Source organism: Kogia breviceps, chromosome 18, assembly GCF_026419965.1.
Source record: "Kogia breviceps isolate mKogBre1 chromosome 18, mKogBre1 haplotype 1, whole genome shotgun sequence".
Classification (NCBI taxonomy): domain Eukaryota; kingdom Metazoa; phylum Chordata; class Mammalia; order Artiodactyla; family Physeteridae; genus Kogia; species Kogia breviceps.
The window spans coordinates 13,308,589-13,333,049 of NC_081327.1; the positions used below are offsets into that span (position 1 = coordinate 13,308,589).

At 41.4% G+C, this 24,461-nt stretch overlaps 2 protein-coding genes across 10 annotated transcripts in view; one reads left to right on the top strand and one right to left on the bottom strand.

The window, feature by feature from the left end:
- ZNF790 (zinc finger protein 790) overlaps nt 1–19,256 on the bottom strand; it is a 60,696-nt gene extending 41,440 nt beyond the window's left edge. Inside the window, exon 1 of one of the 2 annotated variants that reach the window (XM_067019068.1) lies at nt 19,045–19,256. The gene's annotated coding sequence lies outside the window, so the exon portion shown is untranslated. The remainder of the gene's footprint in view (nt 1–19,044) is intronic. The other variant, XM_067019067.1, reaches the window with a different exon arrangement.
- The window catches only part of LOC131744943 (zinc finger protein 345), a 54,458-nt gene that overhangs the window by 12,621 nt on the left and 17,376 nt on the right, over nt 1–24,461 (top strand). For 5 of the 8 annotated variants that reach the window (XR_010837749.1, XM_067019040.1, XM_067019041.1 and 2 more), the window contains exons 3-5: nt 18,578–19,666; nt 20,218–20,272; nt 24,089–24,430. Coding sequence is in view for 3 of the 8 variants with exons in the window: in XM_067019043.1 (XP_066875144.1) it covers nt 2,385–3,836 (1,452 nt within the window). In the remaining 5 variants the exon portion in view is untranslated. Of the gene's footprint in view, nt 1–2,306; nt 5,098–11,110; nt 11,118–18,577; nt 19,667–20,217; nt 20,273–24,088; nt 24,431–24,461 lie in introns of those variants that run through there. The other 3 variants (XM_067019044.1, XM_067019043.1, XM_067019042.1) reach the window with 3 other exon arrangements.

Genomic DNA, 24,461 nt, shown 5'->3' on the forward strand with positions numbered 1-24,461 from the left:
CTTTCACTGTTTGAGAGAAAGTATATCCTTTTCTAGAGAAATATTGTTTTTAGAAGTTTATTTTTAAGAATAATGAATTTTGAGAGTAATTTATTATATTAGCCATTCAGTAAATGGGTTTTTTTGGGGGTTTTTGTTGTTGTTGTTGTTGTTGTTTTGCGGTACGCGGGCCTCTCACCGTTGTGGCCTCTCCTGTTGCGGAGCACAGGCTCCAGACGCACAGGCTCAGTGGCAATGGCTCATGGGCCCAGCCGCTCTGTGGCATGTGGGATCTTCCCGGACTGGGGCACGAACCTGTGTCCCCTGCATCGGCAGGCGGACTCTCAACCACTGTGCCACCAGGGAAGCCCAGTAAATGTATTTTGATCTTTTCGTGTGTGCCAGGGTTCAAGCTGACTAAAGTAACAGACATTACCCTTGCCTTCCTCAATCTTGGCTCTATGGTAGCAGACAGACATTAAGCAACATTCAAAAAAATACGAAATTTGCTGGGGACTTCCTGGTGGTCCAGTGGTTAATACTTCGCCTTCCCATGCAGGGGGTGCGAGTTTGATCCCTAGTCGGGGAGTTAAGATCCCACGTGCCTTGGGGCCAATAACCCAAAACTAAAACAGAAGCAATATTGTAACAAATTCAATAAAGGCTTTAAAAAATATAGGAAATTTGCAATTGTAGGGGATAAATGTGTAATCATTCATTACCAAACACTAAAGAAAGGAAGAAAAAAAGAAAAGTAAAAAAGTGCTTTGAGAAATAATGGCGAGATGTGCAAAATTAAGACTGAGTATTCAGAAAAGATCTTTATTAGGGTATGCCAGTTAGCAGAGATCTGAACAATGACCAGGAATTTGCAGGTGAAGAGTGGGGGCAGTGGGAAGGGAGGTATGGAAGAATATTTCAAGCAGATTAAATTGTTAGGGAGGGGCATGTTACAGTTTAGTGCATTTGAAGAACGAAGTAAGGCCAGTGTAACTATGGCTTATTGCTGATGGGAGAGAGGTATCATCTTGAAGAGGCAGGCAGTAGGCAGGTCTCTGAGGAATTTTAAAGACCAAGTTAAGGAGTGTGGGTCTTATCCGAGGGACAGTAGGAAACCATTGAAACATTCTGAGCAGAACAGTGCCAGACTAAATATCACTCTGGCTGTTAAGGGTGCAAAACTGGAAATGCAAGCAGCTAGATAAAATACTGCTTTCATATCCAAGTAAAAGATAATTTTGGCTAGAATTATCTACTGACAGTGGGGATGGAAAGAACAATTTCAAGACATATTTAGGCCGAGTCTAAACAAGCTTGCTGTTTGAGTATTGTAGGAAGAGAATGGAGCTGAAATGTTTTCACCTTTTGTGGCTTGAGTAATTTATTTGTTCAGGGTCTTAACTGATGTCTCTGAATCCTTTTCTTTTCCTGGTCACTTTTATGGCATATAAGTCGTCCAAAATAATAGCTACCAAACACTGTGGTGTTACTTTATACAATTGTGTAAATATCAATACATTAATGTGATTTCAGAATTATTTCAATAATCTTCAGAGCTGGGGTTCAGAGTACTCGTCTATCTGTATCCTCCTTGTAATTTTCCAGAAGTATCACATTACCTCCTATCTTCTTGTCCCTTTTCTCTGATTTTAAAACTACATTCTCAATTACTCTGCTTTTGGCTTTTGCTAAGTCCCCTTTTTTCTTCTCCCAAGGTTCTCCCAAGGTTAGCCTCAAGACTTCGGATTTTACCAAATGGCATAAACAAACTATATTCTAACCACAACAGAATCTTCACTCTCTATTGCTCATTCCAGACTTACTCAGTTCATTAATCTTTCATCAAGATACTGCTACATCTGATGTAACTTTCTCTTCTATCTCCATCAGATTATATGCAATTTATGACCATCTAGCCTAGATTTTCCCTTCCTGGTGTAGTTACTTAAAGCTCCAAACACCCTAAGAAATGGGTTAAATGATAATTATACTCATTTTTAAATGTATATGACACTAGTTAACAAAATTGAGTTGGGGCCTGGACATCTTTGTATTTATTGAGCTCCCCATGTCTTTAGGGTATTTTTACCTAAATCACTATTTAGGAACAATTGACTTAATCTATTTTCCTAAATAACTCCTTCACCTTCTAGTGTTTCTTCTCATTCTGTTTCCTTATCTGTTTGTCAAAATGCCCAATCATATATGAGAACGGTATAAGCCACTCTATATGAAAATGAGTTTCAGTTAAGTCTTTTCCTATCTATTATAAAAGTTTCATTTCTCCCAGAACACAAAAAAGTGAATGTTTTTATATTTTCTTTCAGACTGTGAATCAAGGTTGAGACCAAGAATTATTTCTGAAAAAGGATATTTATGGAATAGAATCATCCTGATGGGAGATAATGGAAAGACTTATAAAAAACAGCATTGAGTGTTCAAGTTTCAGAGGTGATTGGGAATGTAAAAGCCAGTTTGAGAGAAAACAGGAATCTCAGGAAGGACATTTCAGTCAAATGATATTTACTCCTGAAGACATACCCACTTTCAATACCCAGCACCAGAGAATTCATACTGATGAGAAACTCCTTGAATGTAAGGAATGTGGGAAGGATTTTAGTTTTGTATCAGTCCTTATTCGACATCAGCGAATTCACACTGGTGAGAAACCTTATGAATGTAAAGAATGTGGCAAGGCCTTTGGTAGTGGTGCAAACCTTGCTTACCATCAAAGAATTCATACTGGTGAAAAACCTTATGAATGTAATGAATGTGGGAAGGCCTTTGGTAGTGGCTCAAACCTTACTCACCATCAGCGAATTCACACTGGTGAGAAACCATATGAATGTAAGGAATGCGGGAAAGCCTTTAGTTTTGGATCAGGCCTTATTCGACATCAGATAATTCACAGTGGTGAAAAGCCTTATGAGTGTAAGGAATGTGGGAAGTCCTTTAGTTTTGAATCAGCCCTTACTCGGCATCACAGAATTCACACAGGTGAGAAACCTTATGAATGTAAGGATTGTGGGAAAGCCTTTGGCAGTGGTTCAAACCTTACTCAGCATCGAAGAATTCATACTGGTGAGAAACCTTATGAATGTAAAGCATGTGGGATGGCCTTTAGTAGTGGTTCAGCTCTTACGCGGCATCAAAGAATTCATACTGGTGAGAAACCATATATATGTAACAAATGTGGGAAGGCTTTTAGTTTTGGATCAGCCCTTACTCGACATCAAAGAATTCACACCGGTGAGAAACCTTACTTATGTAAGGAATGTGGGAAGGCTTTCAATAGTGGCTCCGATCTCACTCAACATCAGAGAATTCACACTGGTGAGAAACCCTATGAGTGTAAGGAATGTGAGAAAGCCTTTAGAAGTGGTTCAAAACTAATTCAGCATCAAAGAATGCACACTGGTGAGAAACCCTATGAATGTAAAGAATGTGGGAAGGCCTTTAGTAGTGGTTCAGACCTCACTCAACATCAGAGAATTCATACTGGTGAGAAACCCTATGAATGTAAGGAATGTGGGAAGGCTTTTGGTAGTGGCTCAAAACTTATTCAACACCAGCTAATTCACACAGGTGAAAAACCCTATGAATGTAAAGAATGTAGAAAGTCCTTTAGTAGTGGTTCAGCCCTTAATCGGCACCAGAGGATACACACTGGTCAGATACCCTATGAATGTAAGGAATGTGGGAAGACTTTTGTTACTGGCTCAAGCCGTACTCAGCATCAGAGAATACATACTGGTGAGAAACTTTATGAATGTAAGGGCTGTGGGAAGGCTTTGGAGAGGGGTTCAGAAATTCAGCAACATAAGAAACGTCATGCTGGTAAGAAGCTCTATGAATGAGAAACTATAAATTGGAATTACATAGTTAAGGAACCATACAATAAAGAGAGAATTCATACTAGTGAGAGTCCCTACAAATGTAATTAAGGTACATATACTTATACTTTCCCAGTTAGTTAGTCTGAGAAAATTCATACAGAAAATAAACACTCTGAATAAAATATTTGAATATTTTAATCTAATTCATTCCTTCATTACTTTCAGAAAATTCATACTTGTGAATATTATACATTGAAAAACCTTTTTATTGTATATTGTGTTTATTTTAAGCATTGAAATTTATTTGGGGGCTAACCCTGCTACTTTCTTTTTAATGTTCTTAATTTTTTGTGAAGTATACAGAATTACTGATGCATTTTAAAATTATTTTAAATTATTGAGGGTCCAATTTACCCTTTTTCTCCCTCCCCCATTTCTCATTCTAACACCATTTATTTAATAACCATATCTATTTTTATATATTTTTATTGCATGTTTGATGGTAAGTTTATTTTTATACATATAAAGCTTCGATATCAGGTCAGTCTTTGTTTTTAAAATTTGCATATCTGTCTATGTATCTGTGTGTCACCCTGTTTGTGTTAAGTTACTGTTACTTCTACATATCCTTTATATGTACCTTTTGGAAGATTGTTTTATTTTCCTTTTAGAAACTTATACTATTCTTTTTGCAGAACAATTTTCCTCCATAAAAATGTAGATATGAGTAAAAAAAATAGCTATAGTTATCTGTAATCTTACCAGTCATAGACAATCACTGTCAAACTTTTGGAGCAAATCCTGTAAGATTACATCTGACATTGCTTTTGAGAGAAAGTGTGATTATGCTATAACCAGCCTTTAATATTCTTTGTGAATATATTGTTACTATTCCATTGGCTTAAAAGTATTTACCTGTTTTTATCAAACCCCCATTTTGTCAAATACTGAAAATTTTGCCATTATAAAGAGTTACCTTGTTGGCCCCTTTTGAATGTGTCTGCTTTATTTATTTGTTGTTCATTTTAGAGATAATATATGGCTCTCTTCTGCTTTTACTGATTTATACATTATAGGTAAAATTGTACTTCCCTTTGACTAACATCCCGACCTTAGTTACTTCCCCAACATAACCAACTTACTTATTCTTCCAGATCCTTTTGTATGCATATACGATGTGTTTATGGTAATGTGGGCCTAATTAGTGTACTTCAGAGGCTGGTTATGGGGATTCTACAGTTGTGCCCATCACATAATAAATACTTGGTTAGTTTAGCCATCATCATTGTTATCTTCTCAGTCTTTGTTATTTATGGAAAAACTTAACTGTGATCTATACCTTACTCAACATCAAAGACATTATCATGGAAAAAAGACATCTATGTAAGTGAATATAGGAATACTTTGATTAACATTTATTTCTTATTGAACAAGGAATAATTCATCTTAAAGAAAAATAAAGACTGTAAAGTGTAAGAAGGAAAAATACCTCATGAAACTTATGCTACTAAAACTTAAAAAATAGGATAGATCCTTCATAAAAATCTGAACACTGAAGAATAACATCAGCCTCATGGTGGCATAAGATGCCCATCAATTTTGCACACACGTCCCCTTTTAACAACTAAAACTTGGCATACATCCACAAATTGCCTCTGTGGGTGTTGTGGGATCCAACACTATATACCAACGGACCTGGGAGGAGTCTCAACCACCTGTGAATCAAGTAATAGGTGGACAGTCCTTGGTATGGGCTGTTGAACCAGCAGGAGTCTATGAACTAGCCCTAGTCCCTCTTGGCTGCAATTAAGGTAAACCTGGAGACTGCTGATTTGAGCAGACACCCACAGATGAGATAGCCTTTTAGAAGTCCAGGTTTCCTGAGGAGAGATTCCAGCACTCTGTTGAAGCAGTAGAAAAAAAAGAAAGTTTGAATGCACTGGAAGGAGTAAGATGAACTTTGCCAGCACTCAGGGCCGCATCTGAACAGAGCAAGGGAAGCAACTGCTGGTGTCTGCCTGGGAAGCACATTGGAGACAGCTCAAACCTCTGTTTATAGCTGACATGGGCTGAGTGCCCATGCAGGCCCCCCCCCTCTTGCTTCAGCACCCCCCACCTGGGGCAAGGGGCCTGGTGCTGGGAGAGGGGAAAGCACACACCTAAAGAAAACAGAGCCAGCTTGGGCCTGACCCTCAGGACTTCTGCTCCAACAACTTGGAATCAGACCCCACCCCCAATAGGGCAGTGACAGCTACTGAGCAGAGAAGTCCCACCTCACTCCTAGCTCCAGCTCTAGCCCCTCCATCTCCAGCCCCACCTCCTACCAAAGTGATAGCTGCCAGCACACCCTGAGGAAAGGTGTGATTGTGTCCGCAACAAATCCAGCTCTCCCACCAAAGGCACTGGGCACCTGCAGTCTGTATAGGGACACTCCCACATAAGAACATCCCTTCAGGACTGCAATAGGTAACTTTCATCTAAGTTTATAGAGGCAGAGAAAGTTAAGCAAAATGAAAAGTCAGAGGGACTTCCCTGGCAGTCCAGTGGTTAAGACTCCATGCTTCCACTGCAGGGGTCATGGGTTAGATCCCTGGTCAGGGAACTAAGATCCCACATGCCATGTGGCACAGCCAAAAAAAAAAAAAGTCAGAGGGATTGGTCTCAATTGAAAGAGCAAAAGAAAGCTCCTGAAAAAACAATGAAACACAAATAATTAACCAGATAAATAATTCAAAGCACTGTTAATAAGAATGTTAACTGAATTAGGGAAAAGAATAGATGAACACAGAATTTTAACAAGGAACTGAAAATATTTTTAAAAAACAATTGAAGGGGGCTTCCCTGGTGGCGCAGTGGTTGAGAGTCTGCCTGCCAATGCAGGGGACACGGGTTCGTGCCCCGGTCCGGGAGGATCCCACATGCCGCGGAGCGGCTGGGCCCATGAGCCATGGCTGCTGGGCCTGTGCGTCTGGAGCCTGCGCTCCGCAGCAGGAGAGGCCGCAAAAAAACAAACAAACAAAAAAACAATTGAAGAATTAAGTAGCTGAAATAAACACACTAGAAGGAAGAAATAGCGACTAAATGACAAAGGAGAATGCATAAGGGATCTGGAAGATAGACTAATGAAAATCACCCAATCAGAACAGCAAAAGTGTCTACAGCCATACCACCCTGAATGGGCCTGATCTTGGAAGCTAAGCAGGGTCAGGCCTGGTTAGTACTTGGATGAGAGACTGCCTGGAAATACTGGGTGCTGTAGGCTTAAAAAAAACACACAGCACAGCAAAAGAAAAAGAAAAATTTAAAAATAATAACCCTTTATGTGATCTTTTTAAAAATTTATTTATTTATGGCTGCATTGTGTCTTCGTTGCTGCGCACAGGCTTTCTCTAGTTGCAGCAAGAGGGGGCTACTCTTCATTATGGTGCACAGGCTTCTCATCACGGTGGCTTCTCTTGTGGAGCACAGGTTCTAGGCACGCAGGCTTCAGTAGTTGTGGCAAGCAGGCTTCAGTAGTTGTGGCATGGGCTCAGTAGTTGTGCCACGCAGGCTCTAGAGTGCAGGCTCAGTAGTTGTGGTGCACGGGCTTAGTTGCTCCATGGCATGTGGGATCTTCCCGAACCAGGGCTCAAACCCATGTCCCCTGCATTGGCAGGCGGATTCCTAACCACCGCACCACCAGGGAAGTCCCCATTTATGTGATTTTTGGGATAACATTAAGCATACCAACATTTGAATTATACAGGTCCCAGAAGAAGGGAGAGAGATGGGGATTGAACATGTATTTGAGGGGCTTCCCTGGTGGCGCAGTTGTTAAGAATCCACCTGCCAATGCAGGGGACATGGGTTCGAGCCCTTGTCCAGGAAGATCCCACATGCCATGGAGCAGCTAGGCCATGCGCCACAACTACTGAGCCTGCGCTCTAGAGCCCGTGAGCCACAACTACTGAGCCCACGTGCCTAGAGCCTGTGCTCTGCAGCAAGAGAAGCCACCGCAATGAGTAGCCCGTGCACCGCAATGAAGAGTAGCCCCCGCTCACTGCAACTAGAGAAAGCCCACATGTGGCAACAAAGACCCAACACAGCTGAAAATAAATAAATAAATTTTAAAAATAAATAAATAAAAATTTTAAATAAGGAAAATATATTTGAGGAAATTATGGCTGAAAATTTCCCAAACCTGAAGAAACATATCCAAGTAAAGGAAACACAGAGGGTCTTAAGATGAACCCAAACAGACCCACATAAAGACATAAAATTAAAATGATAAAAGTTAAAGACAGAGGGACTTCCCTGGCAATACAGTGGTTAAGATCCTGTGCTTCAACTGCAGGGGGCATGGGTTTGATTGCTGATCAGGGAACTAAGATCCCACATGCCTCGGGTCATGGCCAAAAATAAACAAACAAAAAAGATAAAGACAGGATTCTGAAGGGAGCAAGAGAAAAACAAGGGTCATATATAAGGGAATCCACATAAGGCTAGCAGCGAATTTTTCTGCAGAAGCTTTCCAGATCTAAAGGGAGTGGCATAACATATTCAAAGTGCTGAAAGGGAAAAACCTGCAACCTAGTATACTCTACCCAGAAAGATTATCATTTAGAATCAAAGGAGAGATAAAGAACTTCTCAGAAAAGCAAAAGTAAGAGTTTATCAATACTAAATCTACCATAAGAGAAATGTTAGAAGGTCTTCTCTAAGTGGAAAAGAAGTAAGAATCTATAGGAAAGGGGAAATCTCACTAGGAAAAGCAAATATATAGTAAGGACTGAAGATCAACTACTTAACTAAGCCAAAATGAAGATTAAAAGACAAAAAATTGTGAAAGCAAATACAACTACAATAAACAGTTAAGAGATAAACCTGGAGATGTTAAATATGACATTAAAAATACAAAATGGGGACTTCTCTGGTGCCTCAGTGGATAAGGCTCTGCACTCCCAATGCAGGGGGCCTGGGTTCAATCCCTGGTCAGGGAACAAGATCCCACATACATGCTGCAACTAAGAGCTCACATGCCACAACTAAGGAACTCATGTGCCACAACTAAGGAGCTGGCAAGCCACCAGTAAGGACCCCCACCTGCCGCAACTAAGGAGCCTACCTGCTGCAACTGAGGAGCTGGCGAGCTGCAACCAAGGAACCCGTAAGCCACAACTAAGACCCAGTGCAACCAAATAAATAAATATTTTTTAAAAATACAAAATGTGGGTAGGGGAGTAAAAAGTGTAGATCTTTTAGAATGTGTTTGAATTTAAATGACTATCAGTTTAAAACAAGTAGATATAGGTCAACATATATGAACCCTATGGTAAGCACAAATCAAAAACCTACAACAGGGCTTCCCTGGTGGCGCAGTGATTGGGAGTCCGCCTGACGGTGCGGGGGGTGCGGGTTTGTGCCCCAGTCCGGGAGGATCCCACGTGCCGCGGAGCGGCTCGGCCTGTGGGCCATGGCCGCTGGGCCTGCGCGTCCGGAGCCTGTGCTCCGCGGCGGAGGAGGCCACGGCGGTGAGAGGCCCGTGTACCACAAAAAAAAAAACCCCAAAAACCCTACAAAAAACAAGTAGATATAGGTCACCATTTATCAACCCCATGGTAAGCACAAATCAAAAACCTACAACAAACAAGTAGATATAGTTATAGGTCAACATATATGAACCCTATGGTAAGCACAAATCAAAAACCTACAACAGATACACAAAAACTAAAAAGAAAGAAACAAAGGATACTACTAAAGAAAATTATCAAATCACAAGAGAAGAAACAAAATGAAGAAATGAACAGAGAACTACAAAAACAACCAGAAAACAAGTAGTAAAATGGCAATAAGTACATACCTATCAATAATTACTTTAAATGTCAATGAACTAAATGTTCCAATCAAAAGACAGGGTGGCTGATTGGATAAAAAACAAGACCCATCTATATGCTGCCTACAAGAGACTCATTTCAGAGCTAAAGACACACACAGACTGAAAGTGAGGGGTTGGGAAAAGATATTTCATGCAAACAGAAATGACAGAAAGTGGGAGAAGCAATTGTCATATCACAAAAAGACACTTTAAAACAAAGTCTAGGAGAAGATGGCGGAAGAGTAAGACGCGGGGATCACTTTCCTCCTCTCAGATACATCAGAAATACATCTACACGTGGAACTTCTCCTATAGAACACCCACCGAACGCTGGCAGAAGACCTCAGACCTCCCAAAAGGCAAGAAACTCCCCACGTACCTGGGTAGGGCAAAAGAAAAAGAATAAACAGAGACAAAAGAATAGGGACGGGACCTGCACCAGTGGGAGGGAGCCGTGAAGGAGGAAAGGTTCCCACACACTAGAAGCCCCTTTGCGGGCGGAGACTGCGGGTAGCGGAGGGGGAAGCTTCAGAGCCGCGGAGGAGAGCGCAGCAACAGGGTGCGGAGGGCAAAGCGGAGAGATTCCACAGAGGATCGGTGCCGATCAGCACTCACCAGGCCGTGAGGCTTGTCTGCTCACCCGCAGCGGCGGGCAGGGCTGGGAACTGAGCCTCGGGCGGATCCCAGGGAAAGGTCTGGAGTTGGCAGAGTGAAAACAGCCTGAAGGGGTTAGTGCACCACGGCTGGCCGGGAGGGAGTTCCGGAGAAGTCTGGAGCTGCCGAAGAGGCAAGAGACCTTTTCTTCCCTCTTTACCTCCTGCTGCGCGAGGAGAGGGGTTTAAGCGTGCCGCTTAAAGGAGCTCCAGAAACGGGCGCGGAGCTGCCGAAGAGACAAGAGACTTTTTCTTGCCTCTTCGCTTCCTGGGGCGCGAAGAAAGGGAATTAAGGGCACCACATAAAGGAGCTCCAGAAACGGGCGTGAGCTGCGGCTGTCGGCACGGACAACAGAGACAGGTGTGGGACGCTAGGGTTGCTATTGTCGCCACCAAGAGGCCTGTGTGCGAGCACAGGTCACTCTCCACACCGGCCCTCCCGGGAGCCTGTGCAGCCCGCCACCGCCAGGGTCCCGGGATCCAGGGACTGCTTCCCCGGGAAAACGCGCGGTGCGACTCGGGCCGGCGCAGCGTCACGCCGGCCTCTGCCGCCGCGGACTCGCCCCACATCCGTGCCCCCCACCCCCAGCCTGAGTGAGCCAGAGACCACGAATCAGCTGCTCCGTTAACGCTGCTCCTTTGACCCCGCCCTCTCTGAGCGAAGGGCAGACGCCCTCGGACCACCTGCGCGCAAAGGCGGGGCCAGGTCCAGGGCTGAGCCGCAGGAGCTGTGCGAACAAAGAGAGGGGGAGGTCCCTCCCAGCAGCCTCAGAAACAGCGGGTTAAAGCTCCACAGTCAGCTTGAAGTGCCCTGCATCTGTGGAAAACCTGAATAGACAGCGAAATATCCCAGGTTGAGGAGGTGCACTTTGGGAGCAAGATATACTATTATTTTCCCCTTTTTTCTTTTTGTGAGTGTGTATGTGGGTGCTGCTGTGTGAGATTTTGTCTGTGTAGCTTTGTTTTCACCATTTGTCCTGGGGTTAGACCAACCCCCCCTTTATTTTTTTCTTTAATAGAAATTTTTCTTCTTAATAATAATTTTTTTATTTTAATAACTGTATTTTACCCTACTTTATTTTGTCTTCTCCCCTTTCTTTCTTCCTTTCTTCCCTCCTTTCTTTCCTATTTCCCTCCTTCCTTCCTTCCTCCCTTCCTTCCTTTATTCCCTCCTTCCTTCCTCCCTTCCTTTCTTCCTTCCTTCCCTCCCTTCCTCCTTCCTTCCTTCCTTTCTTGCCTTTCTATTTTTTTCTCCCTTTTGTTTTGAGCCGTGTGGATTAAAGTCTCTTGGCAGTCCAGCCAGGTGTCAAGGCTGTGTCTCTGAGGTGGGAGAACTAACCTCAGGACACTGGTCTACAAGAGACCTCTCAGCTCCATGTAATGTCAAACGGCGAAAATCTCCCAGAGATCTCCATCTCAACACCAAGACCCAGCTTCACTCAAGGACCAGCAACGAACAGTGCTGGACACCCTATACCCAACAAAGAGCGAGACAGGTCTACAGCCCCATCCATTAGCAGAGAGGCTGCCTAGAATCATAGTAAGGCTACCAACATCCCCATACACGCCACCAGATGTGGACCTGCCCGCCAGGGAGACGGGATCCAGCCTCATCCACCAGAACAGGGGCACTGGTCCTCCTAACCAGGAAACCTGCTCAACCCACTGAACCAACCTCAGCCACTGGGGACAGCCACCAAAAATAGATAGAACTACGAACCTGCAGCCTGCAAAAGGGAGACCCCAAACACAGTAAGATAAGCAAAATGAGAAGACAGAAAAACACACAGCAGATGAAGGAGCAAGATAAAAACACACCAGACCTAACAAATGAAGAGGTAATAGCCAGTCTACCTGAGAGAGAATTCAGAATAATGATGGTGAAGATGATTCAAAATCTTGGAAATAGAATAGACAAATTGCAAGAAACAGTTAACAAGGACCTAGAAGAAATAAAGAGGAAGCAAGTAACGATGAGCAACACAATAAATGAAATGAAAAATACTCTAGATGGGATCAATAGCAGAATAACTGAGGCAGAAGGACGGATAAGTGACCTGGAAGATAAAATACTGGAAATAACTACTGCAGAGCAGAAGAAAGAAAAAAGAATGAAAAGAACTGAGGACAGTCTCAGAGATCTCTGGGACAACATTAAACGCACCAACATTCAAATCATAGGGGTCCCAGAAGAAGAAGAGAAAAAGAAAGGGACTGAGAAAATATTTGAAGAGATTATAGTTGAAAACTTCCCTAATATAGGAAAGGAAATAGTCAATCAAGTCCAGGAAGCACAGAGAGTCCCATACAGGATAAATCCAAGAATAAACACGCCGAGACACATAATAATCAAACTGTCAAAAATTAAATACAAAGAAAACATATTAAAAGCAGCAAGGGAAAAACAACAAATAACACACAAGGGAATCCCCATAAGGCTAACATCTGATCTTTCAGCAGAAACTCTACAAGCCAGAAGGGAGTGGCAGGACATATTTAAAGTGATGAAGGAAAAAAACCTACAACCAAGATTACTCTACCCAGCAAGGATCTCATTCAGATTTGATGGAGAAATTAGAACCTTTACAGACAAGCAAAAGCTGAGAGAGTTCAGCACCACCAAACCAGCTTTACAGCAAATGCTAAAGGAACTTCTCTAACCAAGAAACATAAGAGAAGGAAAAGACCTACAAGAACAACCCGAAACAATTAAGTAAATGGTAATAGGAACGCACATCTCAATAATTACCTTAAATGTAAATGGATTAAATGCTCCCACCAAAAGACACAGACTGGCTGAATGGATACAAAAACAGGACCCATATATATGCTGTCTACAAGAGACCCACTTCAGACCTAGGGACACTTACAGGCTGAAAGTGAGGGGATGGAAAAAGATATTCCATGCAAAGGGAAATCAGAAGAAAGCTGGAGTAGCAATTCTCATATCAGACAAAATAGACTTTAAAATAAAAACTATTACAAGAGACAAAGAAGGACACTATATAATGATCAAGGGATCGATCCATGAAGAAGATATAACAATTGTAAATATTTATGCACCCAACATAGGCGCACCTCAATACATAAGGCAAATACTAACAGCCATAAAAGGGGAAATCGACAGTAACACAATCATAGTAGGGGACTTTAACACCTCACTGTCACCAATGGACAGATCATCCAAAATGAAAATAAATAAGGAAACACAAGCTTTAAATGACACATTATACAAGATGGATTTACTTGATATTTATAGGACATTCCACCCCAAAACAACAGAATACACATTTTTCTCAAGTGCCCATGGAACATTCTCCAGGATAGATCATATCTTGGGTCACAAATCTAGCCTTGGCAAATTTAAGAAAATTGAAATCGTATCAAGTATCTTTTCTGACCACAACGCTATGAGACTAGATATCAACTACAGGAAAAGATCTGTAAAAAATACAAACACACGGAAGCTAAACAATACACTACTTAATAACGAAGTGATCACTGAAGAAATCAAAGAGGAAATCAAAAAGTACTTAGAAACAAATGACAATGGAGACACGACGACCCAAAACCTATGGGATACAGCAAAAGCAGTTCTAAGAGGGAAGTTTATAGCAATACAATCATACCTTAAGAAACAGGAAGCATCTCGAATAAACAACCTAACTTTGCACCTAAAGCAATTAGAGAATGAAGAAAAAAACCCCCCCAAATTTAGCAGAAGGAAAGAAATCATAAAGATCAGATCAGAAATAAATGAAAAAGAAATGAAGGAAACAATAGCAAAGATCAATAAAAGTAAAAACTGGTTCTTTGAGAAGATAAATAAAATTGATAAACCATTAGTCAGACTCATCAAGAAAAAAAGGGAGAAGACTCAAATCCACAGAATTAGAAATGAAAAAGGAGATGTAACAACTGACTCTGTAGAAATACAAAAGATTATTAGAGATCACTACAAGCAACTCTATGCCAATAAAATGGACAACCTGGAAGAAATGGACAAATTCTTAGAAATGCACAACCTGCCAAGACTGAACCAGGAAGAAATAGAAAATATGAACAGACCAATCACAAGCACTGAAATCGAAACTGTGATTCAAAATCTTCCAACAAACAAAAACCCAGGACCAGATAGCTTCACAGGCGAATTCTATCAAACATTCAGAGAAGAGCTAACACCTATCCTTCTCAAACTCTTCCAAAAGATAGCAGAGGGAGGAACACTCCCAAACTTATTCTATGAGGCCACCATCACCCTGATACCAAAACCATACAAAGACGTCACCAAGAAAGAAAACTGTAGGCCAACATCACTGATGAACATAGATGCAAAAATCCTCAACAAAATACTAGCAAACAGAATCCAACAGCACATTAAAAGGATCATACACCATGATCAAGTGGGGTTTATTCCAGGAATGCAAGGATTCTTCAATATACGCAAATCAATCAATGTGATACACCATATCAACAAACTGAAGGAGAAAAACCATATGATCATCTCAATAGATGCAGAGAAAGCTTTTGACAAAATTCAACACCCATTTATGATAAAAACCCTGCAGAAAGTAGGCATAGAGGGAACTTTCCTCAACATAATAAAGGCCATATATGACAAACCCACAGCCAGCATTGTTCTCAATGGTGAAAAACTGAAACCATTTCCACTAAGATCAGGAACAAGACAAGGTTGCCCACTCTCACCACTCTTATTCAACCTAGTTTTGGAAGTTCTAGCCACAGCAATCAGAGAAAATAAAGAAATAAAAGGAATCCAAATAGGAAAAGAAGAAGTAAAGCTGTCACTGTTTGCAGATGACATGATACTATACATAGAGAATACTAAGGATGCTACCAGAAAACTACTAGAACTAATCAATGAATTTGGTAAAGTAGCAGGATACAAAATTAATGCACAGAAATCTCTGGCATTCTTATACACTACTGATGAAAAATCTGAGAGGGAAATTAAGAAAACACTCCCATTTACCATTGCAACAAAAAGAATAAAATATCTAGGAATAAACCTACCTAAGGAGACAAAAGACTTGTATGCAGAAAACTATAAGACAGTGATGAAAGAAATTAAAGATGATACAAATAGGTGGAGAAATAGACCATGTTCTTGGATTGGAAGAATCAACATTGTGAAAATGACTCTATTACCCAAAGCAATCTACAGATTCAATGCAATCCCTATCAAATTACCACTGGCATTTTTTACAGAACTAGAACAAAGAATTTCACAATTTGTATGGAAACACAAAAGACCCCGAATAGCCAAAGCAATCTTGAGAACGAAAAATGGAGCTGGAGGAATCAGGCTCCCTGACTTCAGACTATACTACAAGGCCACAGTAATCAAGACAGTATGGTACTGGCACAAAAACAGAAATATAGATCAATGGAACAGGATAGAAAGCCCAGAGATAAACCCACACACATATGGTCACCTTATCTTTGATAAAGGAGGGAAGGAAACACAGTGGAGAAAAGACAGCCTCTTCAATAATTGGTGCTGGGAAAACTGGACAGCTACCTGTAGAAGTATGAAATTAGAATACTCCCTAACGCCATACACAAAAATAAACTCAAAATGGGTTAAAGACCTACATGTAAGGCCAGACACTATCAAACTCTTAGAGGAAAACATAGGCAGAACACTCTATGACATCAATCACAGCAAGATCCTTTTTGACCCATCTCCTAGAGAAATGGGAATAAAAACAAAAATAAACAAATGGGATCTAATGAAACTTAAAAGCTTTTGCACAGCAAAGGATACCATAAACAAGACCAAAAGACAACCCTCAGAATGGGAGAAAATATTTGCAAATGAAGCAACTGACAAAGGATTAATCTCCAAAATTTATAAGCAACTCAGGCAGCTCAATAACAAAAAAACAAACAACCCAATCCAAAAATGGGCAGAAGAACTAAATAGACATTTCTCCAAAGAAGATATACAGATTGCCAACAAACACATGAAAGAATGCTCAACATCATTAATCATTAGAGAAATGCAAATCAAAACTACAATGAGATATCATCTCACACCGGTCAGAATGGCCATCATCAAAAACTCTAGAAACAATAAATGCTGGAGAGGGTGTGGAGAAAAGGGAACACTCTTGCACTCTTGGTGGGAATGTAAAATGATACAGCCACTATGGAGAACAGTATGGAGGTTCCTTAAAAAACTACAAATAGAACTGCCATATGACCCAGCAATCCCACTACTGGGCATATACCCTGAGAAAACCATAATTCAAAAAGAGTCATGTACCAAAATGTTTATTGCAGCTCTATTTACGATAGCCAGGACATGGAAACAACCTAAGTGTCCATCAACAGATGAATGGATAAGGAAGATGTGGCACATATATACAATGGAATATTACTCAGCCATAAAAAGAAATGAAACTGAGTTATTTGTAATGAGGTGGATAGACCTGGAATCTGTCCTTGTCTCATTTTATACCCAGCCTCATCAGATGAATTGAGACTCTTCCCCTTTGTTCCTCTTATTTTTTTCAATATCTTTTTGGAAAATGTACATAAAATATACTGTACCTTTAAAGTAATAAGAACACTCAGATCACTACCATGCAACATTTTCAATAGTGTTTGGTTACCCACTAGTAATGTACAATCAAATCTTGTATTTCCGCAGCATTAGAATTACTTTCTGTCTCTGCTTATGGCACAACCCAATGGCACAACCTAACAAGGTTCATCTATTCAATTTTGGTTTTTATATTTTTGTATTTATTATTTAATTTTGTTTTACAAATTTATTAAAATTTACAGTTCCAATGTCAGACCTACAAAACAGCATAAATTCATAGATGGCTAGCTTCCATTCTTCTCTCCTTCCACTGTTTTCATTCCCTCCAACCTATGAAATCTTTTATAAACTTTATGGTTTATCCTATGGTTTATTACTTTCCAAATTATTTCTGGAAGTTATTATTAACCGCTTCAAGTAATTTTTTGGACCACACCCCAGGGTGCTTCCTAGCACCACAGTAACTTCTGTCCCAATGTCCAAAAGGGCTTAAAATGTTTGGCAACCTTGGTCACTGTCAAGTCCCCAACATAGCTTGACCAGTGCAGGTGGCCTTGGGTCCCTCTTAGGGAAGGATGGACCTCTGCCTTTACTCCAGTCCTATTTGTTCTTAAAGGTGGTAAGGAAAGAGAGGCACTATTGAAGGCACTGGATCAACACCACTCTAAACAGCACAGACCTCTACAAGAGGATCCAGATTCTCTTGGTCCTCTTCCTGTTTGCCCAAATTAATACTAAAGCTGGAAGGTATCTTCCCCTGTTACAGAAGATATACAAATGGACACATCAGGTAAATTCAAATGAAAACCACCATGCACCCACCAGAAAGGTTAAAAAGAAAAACACATAAAGTGTGTGTTAGGATACAGAGCAACTGGAACTATAATAAATAGCTGCAATCGGAAAACCACTTTGGAAAACCGTTTGGCAATGTATTACTATAGTTAAACATATGCATAACCTATGACCCAGCAATTCCCCTCCAAGATGCACACATATACACAGCAAAATACACAAATGAGACTGTTCAAAAGCACTATCCCTAGTAGCCCCAAGCTAAAAACAAGCCAAATACCATCAACAATGAGAGTAAGTGAACTTTATCAATTAATTTCACAAACTGAATATTTGCCAAGAGAAGTCAGACCAAAGGGGTTAGAAAGTGTGCATACAATATGATTGCATTTATGTTAAGTTCACAATCAGGCAAAACTAATCTGTATTGTTGTAAGTCATGTGATGGATATCTTTACAGGAGACCAGTAAGGGACTTCTGAGGTGCTAGTTATGAAACTGATCAGAACCCTGTACGGGCCTCCTGGGCACAAAATCCTTTCTGTGTCCCCAGTTTCTTATTTGCAGGATAAAGGCTTCAGCCTCCTAGACCTTCCTGAATACCAAAGAGCAGATTCAAACAGTTACTAATCAAGGAAGTAAGGGAATGCAGAAACCAAGAATGAGCAGTCAAGAAACTATAGTGCATGGGACTTCCCTGGTGGTCCAGTGGTTAAGGCTCCATGCTCCCAATGCAGGGGGCATGGGTTCAATCCCTGGTCCGGGAACTAAGATCCCACATGCTGAGTGGCATGGCCAAAAAAGAAGAACCCATAATGCAACCATTAAAGCAGGATCCTGGTTCCTCCTCAAGGGATATACATGATCATAACTTTGCATTCTTCTGCAGGAACTAAGGCTCCCACCTAGGTGGAGGATGGTAACTTCAGGCTGAGCACAAGAGTCCTGGAACACTGCCCTATTACCTCACCACCAATCAGAAGAAAGTCACACACCCTGCAGGCCTCACCTCAAATTTTTCTTGTTAAAACCAGCAGGGAGTTTGGGGTTTTTGAGCACAAGCCACCCATTCTCCTTACTTGGACCTGCAATAAACCTTTCTCTGCTCCAAACTCCAGCACCTCAGTTTGGCCTCACTATGCTTCAGGCACACAAACTTGTATTCAGTAACAGTTACTCTAAGTTTGAACAATTTATGAAAATTCACCCATCTTTAACGATTTGGGCACTTTTTGGCATGCTACATTCAGAAAGTGGACTTTAAACACTTAATTATTTTTTTAATCATAAAAACTGTATCAGGAACAGCTGCACAACCACACCCCCAAGGTCACAAACTGAAGCAAATGCACTCACCAGAAGTAAAGGGTCACTCTCCTTACGTCGTCCTCCACAGGCCAGGCTGCGGTAACGGCCTGGAGATTCATCTCTTTTAGCCTCCTCGGAATCCACTCTATCTTCCCCTCCACCTGCCAGAGCCTTCGGACTCTGCGGCGGCATCCACCGCCAAACCGCGGTGAGCTGAGGCTGAGAGAACAGGACCACCCCTTTTGGCCCTCTGGGGCTCCCAGTCCACACTACACGCCCCAGAAGTCCCCGCGGCCGGAAATAAGCTTCCCGCCAGAGCGCGACCAGAGGTGCCAGAGCGCGACCGGAGGTGCCACATCACAGCTGGGACAGCAGACGCGCGGAGTGATGCGCGGAGTGATTCGCGGAGTCGGCGGAGGACGCGCCGGTCGCGCCTTGTACTCTTGGGAGGAGTATGGTACTGAGAGGGGCTCGGAAGGCTTGGGTAGCTGGCTCTCTCGGATCCTTTGGGTACTGGACTACATTTTCCAGAAGCCTGCGGAAACTTCCTACTAGGTTGTCAGCGCTGTTAATGCTGGAACGAGCTGAGCCGCGCAGCGGCTGAGGGAGCGCGGACTGTTGATCTGGACCCGGACCGCTGGGACCCGGCAGGACGCCGGAGAAGCAGAAGGTGAGGCGTTGTCTGAGCCCCCGGACAAAGACCGGCCGTGTCTAGAGCGTCAGGCCTTAGCACGCCACTGTGTGTGTGTGTGTGTACACGTGATGTGCCTGTGGGACTGCATGATTTTGTGTATGATCACTTGAGAGAGTGGTAATTGTGTCTTCAGACGTGAGAGCGGTTGTGTTGAGCTGCGAGAATGACCAGATAAAGAAGCTTGTCTCCAAGTCACAGACCTGATCTCAGAATTTTAGAGCCAGGAACAGCCTCAAGTTCGGGGGGCTGAGAAGAGAGGAGGCAAAAATCGAGATAGTAAGATGCCAGTCTCCCCTCAGGAATCCACCTGTGGAGCCCTATGCGGATTCTCGACTTCCACTCTGGTTCCCAAAGAGGGAGAGTATCAATTGCTCAGGTCACTCGCTGAGCTTCGGCTGAGGTCTACTTTAACTCGTGGGGTGGGGCAGGGAGAGTAGAAGACGTTTGTTTCTAACAAATCAGTCTGGGCTCAAAGAAAGGTTTGGTGTCTCAAGATTATTTAACTCTTACCAACTTCTCTGACACAGGTGACCAGAGGACAAGGGAAGAGTAGCTGTTGGACAACTAAGAGTTTTATCCAAGGTGAGTTGTTTTTCTCTTTTTTGTCTCTGGATTGCTTTCTGGATTTTCAGGATATATCTTTCTGCCCTCGAAAATCTATAGCAAGGATCCTTTTAGTGATCTGGTTCTTGGGCGTTGCTATTCCAAAGAATAATGGGGATGGGGGGAGGTTAGAGGAATGGACCCAAAGAAGATGTTCCACTCCATTTCTGTCCTTTTAACCTGAGGTACACATATTCATGTGCCAAATATTTTAATGCCGCCTGTATACTTAGTCCTTTTCTAAGATTTTTGAAGGAATAGAATAAATCCCACAGAGTGAAATTTGAAGCCTTTCTTTTAGTATTTTCTTCTCAATTTTATTGTTTAAGAGATGATATTGTAAGTATTTAAAAGGTTCAAAAGAGCATTCAGCGAATTCTCCCTCCCAACTCTGCCCTTAGTCACGGAATTTTCCCACTTCAGAGGGCAACCAGTGTGACTAGTTTCTTGAGTACTTCCAGGGAGATTCTATGCATATATTAGTACATGACTGGCTTATTCGTTTTTTATAGTTGAACTGTATTCCATACTTCCATGTTTAAAAACTGACCCTTACTAACTTTCAGATGGCTATCAGTCTTTTACTCTTGTAAACGGTGGTGGGATAAATATGGATGTTCATTTGATGAGTTTATTAGTAGGATGAATGCTACTTTCTGGGCCAACTTATGTGTGGACTTTAAATTTTAATACTTCTTGCTATATTTTCCCTCAGAGAGGCTGTATCATTACTTTACTAATCACTGTTTTTTGATTTTATGTTTTATTCAAGGTACTTTGCTAGTTGTTGGAAAGCTTAAGAAAATTATTAATATGCTATTGTAGAGTTTTCAAACTATGGTGTTGTTACCTTATTTTTTGTGTGTATGGTAATACATGCTGAACCATGATCAGCATTTTTTAAACTTTTTATTATGAAAAATTCAAACTGTACAAAAATAGACAAGATAGTAATGAACCTCTATGTACCATCCTTTGTTCAGCTTCAATAATGATTGACTCATAGCTAGTCTTGTATGATCTATACCTCTGCCTACCCCAGAATTATTTTGTAGCAAATGCCAGATGTTGTTGTATTACTTCATCCATAAACATTTCAGTGTGTCTGTGAATGATGAGTCTTTTTAAAAACTTAATCACAATACCATTATTTTCTCTCAAACAATATTTCTTTAATATCAGATATCCAGTTAGAGTTTAGACTGCCTCTCAGGGCATATCTTTTTTAAATTTTAAAATTTCTTTGAATCTGCGTCCAAATAAGACCTATTTGTTGCAATTGGTTTATAATGTGTTTGTTGAAGAAACTGGGCGATTTGTTCTGTATAGTTTCCCACAGTCTGGTATCATTAACATGTTTTTCTGTATTTCCTATAGATTAAGAGCCTTAGCCTACATGTACCAATTTGAATTTCCTGGATAGGATCAGAAGGAGATTCCAGATTAATTTTCAACACCTTATAATCCAAATATTGGGGAAGGTTTCCTGGGTAGGGAAAATTCAGGCTCAGATGGATCACATACCAGGTGGACAGTTGCTTCTCCCATGGGACAATCTATGGTTAATGGGTCTGAGGAGAGTATGTGCCCTCAATCTGACCTACAGCCCTTAAGAAATGGCAGCAGGATTGAAAATCCATAAAGTTAGAGGGAGACATTATTATTAAAAGACCTCATATGTGATGACTCTTCATGTGCATGGAGGGTGAGGCATTCACCCTCTAAATATAGGAAATAGTGATAAGGAGGTTTCCTAAAGTTTCTTTGAGATGTGAGTCAGGCCTTTAGAAGAGAGATTAAGGCTTGAGGCAAGAGAGAGACACATGTAGGTGTCCTTTTGCCACACTGCCATTTATTTACTTATTTTTCACATCTTTATTGGAGTATAAATGCTTTATAATGTTGTGTTAGTTTCTTCTGTACAACAAAGTGAATCAGCTATATGTATACATATATCCCCATACACACTGCCACTTAAAAGGGAGCTGTTTAAAGAGACCATTGTGTCTCTTAATTAAGCCAGCTGCCTGGGACCTATTGGGAGATGAAAGTTCCATTGAATGCCTTTCCCAAGAGCCCAGCATCATGTGTTTTGATAAGTGAAATGTATGCTTTGGTCACTACTAGTAGTGTCTTGAACTCTGAAGGGAATAAGGATTGTCCTAGTGAGTCCTTGTATACATAGAGATGAGTGACTTTGATTTATATTTGAGTATCTGTAAGGCAAGAGATTTCCAGATTTCTTTACCCTTAAAGGGACAACTCTTAGGCAGTGGCCCAAGAGTTTGTAAAAATATGCAGATGGGACCATTTGTTTGTCAGGACATTTGTGCAAAGATGACTTCCTAAAGTTTGAACACTTGTTCTGATCCTTGGATCCTGTCCTTTATGGGGCACATCCTAGTTAAGGAATGGAAAGCAGCAACATTCCACTTAGTTCCATCACCTATGATAGTGGCAGTGCTATCCATAAAGTCTGTGGGCTCACATTGCTGTTTACTTAGTTAACCCCAGGGGCATTCCTAGTCAAGGGCTCTGAGGGAGGGGTGACCTCCTCTAGCACCATGGCATCTGGCAAGGGTCTAAGGACAGGGAAGACCACTGCCTCCTGTAGTTGTAACATTCCAGAGGGTTCAGGCTTGGCTGAGCCTATGGGATGTACCTGTGCTGAGTTTGTGGGGGTGCTGCCTCCATGATCCAAGGTATAGTAGGCATCTGGGTTCAGAGAGTCCCAGGCTTAGGGTCTTTGAGAGCCTTTATCTCCAAGAGATCTTAGTATATAGCCGGCAGTTGTCACTCTAATGGTGTATAGCATAGGGCCAAAAGGGGTACTTTCTTGCATCATAAGCCTGTAGGCACCTGGTGGCCGTCAGAGGGGGTTCAGAGGCATGAGAGGAGGTTGTTGCAGCCTCTGCAGAGAAGGAGTCTCTGAGGGCACTAACAGGAGTGACTGCTGATGTTAATTTGAACAGATTCTGTTAATTTGTAAGTAAGGAATATGTTGCTTCCAGACCCAAATAAGACTGAAAGACATTATGGGTGCTGAGAGATTTTACTGTAGTTTCTTGACAGTGTCAGGCATAGAGTTGCTCTGTTTTACCAATACTTTTCAGGAATTTAACCAAGGTGTCAGGGCTTTGCATTCATTATGTGTGAGGCAGTGGCCCATGCCTTTTTTTGTGAGCTCTTTGAGTATTTTTATGTCCTTAATGAGCATATTAAATGAATCTCCTCAGAGGAGGATGTTGTCCATATAATGTCATACCTCCTGGAAAAAGGTGGATGCAGTTAAGATTGTGTACAATGGCAAGGCTACTGAGGTATCTGTGGATAGCCTGGCAAAGGTACATTGTGTTAGACCTTGATAAGAGAAGTATTTAGGGTGTGGGTTTAGCAAACTTCCTGTGAAGAGAAATTGAGTTTTTAGCCATGACATCAACGTTGGGTCAAGACAGCACTTGTGAAATATTTTATCACAGGCTCATACCTCAAGCCACACACAAAAATTTACTCAAAATGCACCATCGACCTAAATGTAAGAGTACAAGCAGCCAAAGGGGAAAAAATACATAAGTTGGATTTCCTCAAAATTAAAAACTTTCAAGCTTCAAGGGACACCATCAAGAAAGTGAAGATACAGCCCACAAAGTGAGACCCGAAATTTGAAAATCAGAAGTTCAGGAAGGGAATTGTATTTTGGAATATATGAGGAATTATTACAACTGAACAATAAATAGACAAATAACCAAAATTTTTTTCTGTTTTCTTCTTTTTTCCTTTTGGCCACGCCACGAGGCATTCCCCAACCAGGGATTGAACCCGTGTCCCCTGCAGTGGAAGCACGGAGTCTGAACCACTTGGACCTCCAGGGAAGTACCACCAAATTTTTTAAATGAGCAAAGAATTGGAATACACATTTCTCCAAAGAAAATACACAAATGACAAATAAGCACATAAAGATGTTCAACATCATTGGGGAAATGCAAATTAAAATCACGACATACCACTTCAAACCCACTAGAATGAATTTAATCCAAAAGATGACGAAGATGTGGAAAAAAATGGAACTTTGATATATTGGTGGAACTGTAAGATGATGCAGCTGCTTTGAAAAAGAGTTGGCAGTTCCTCAAAAAGGTAAACATGGAGTTACCATATGATCCAGCAG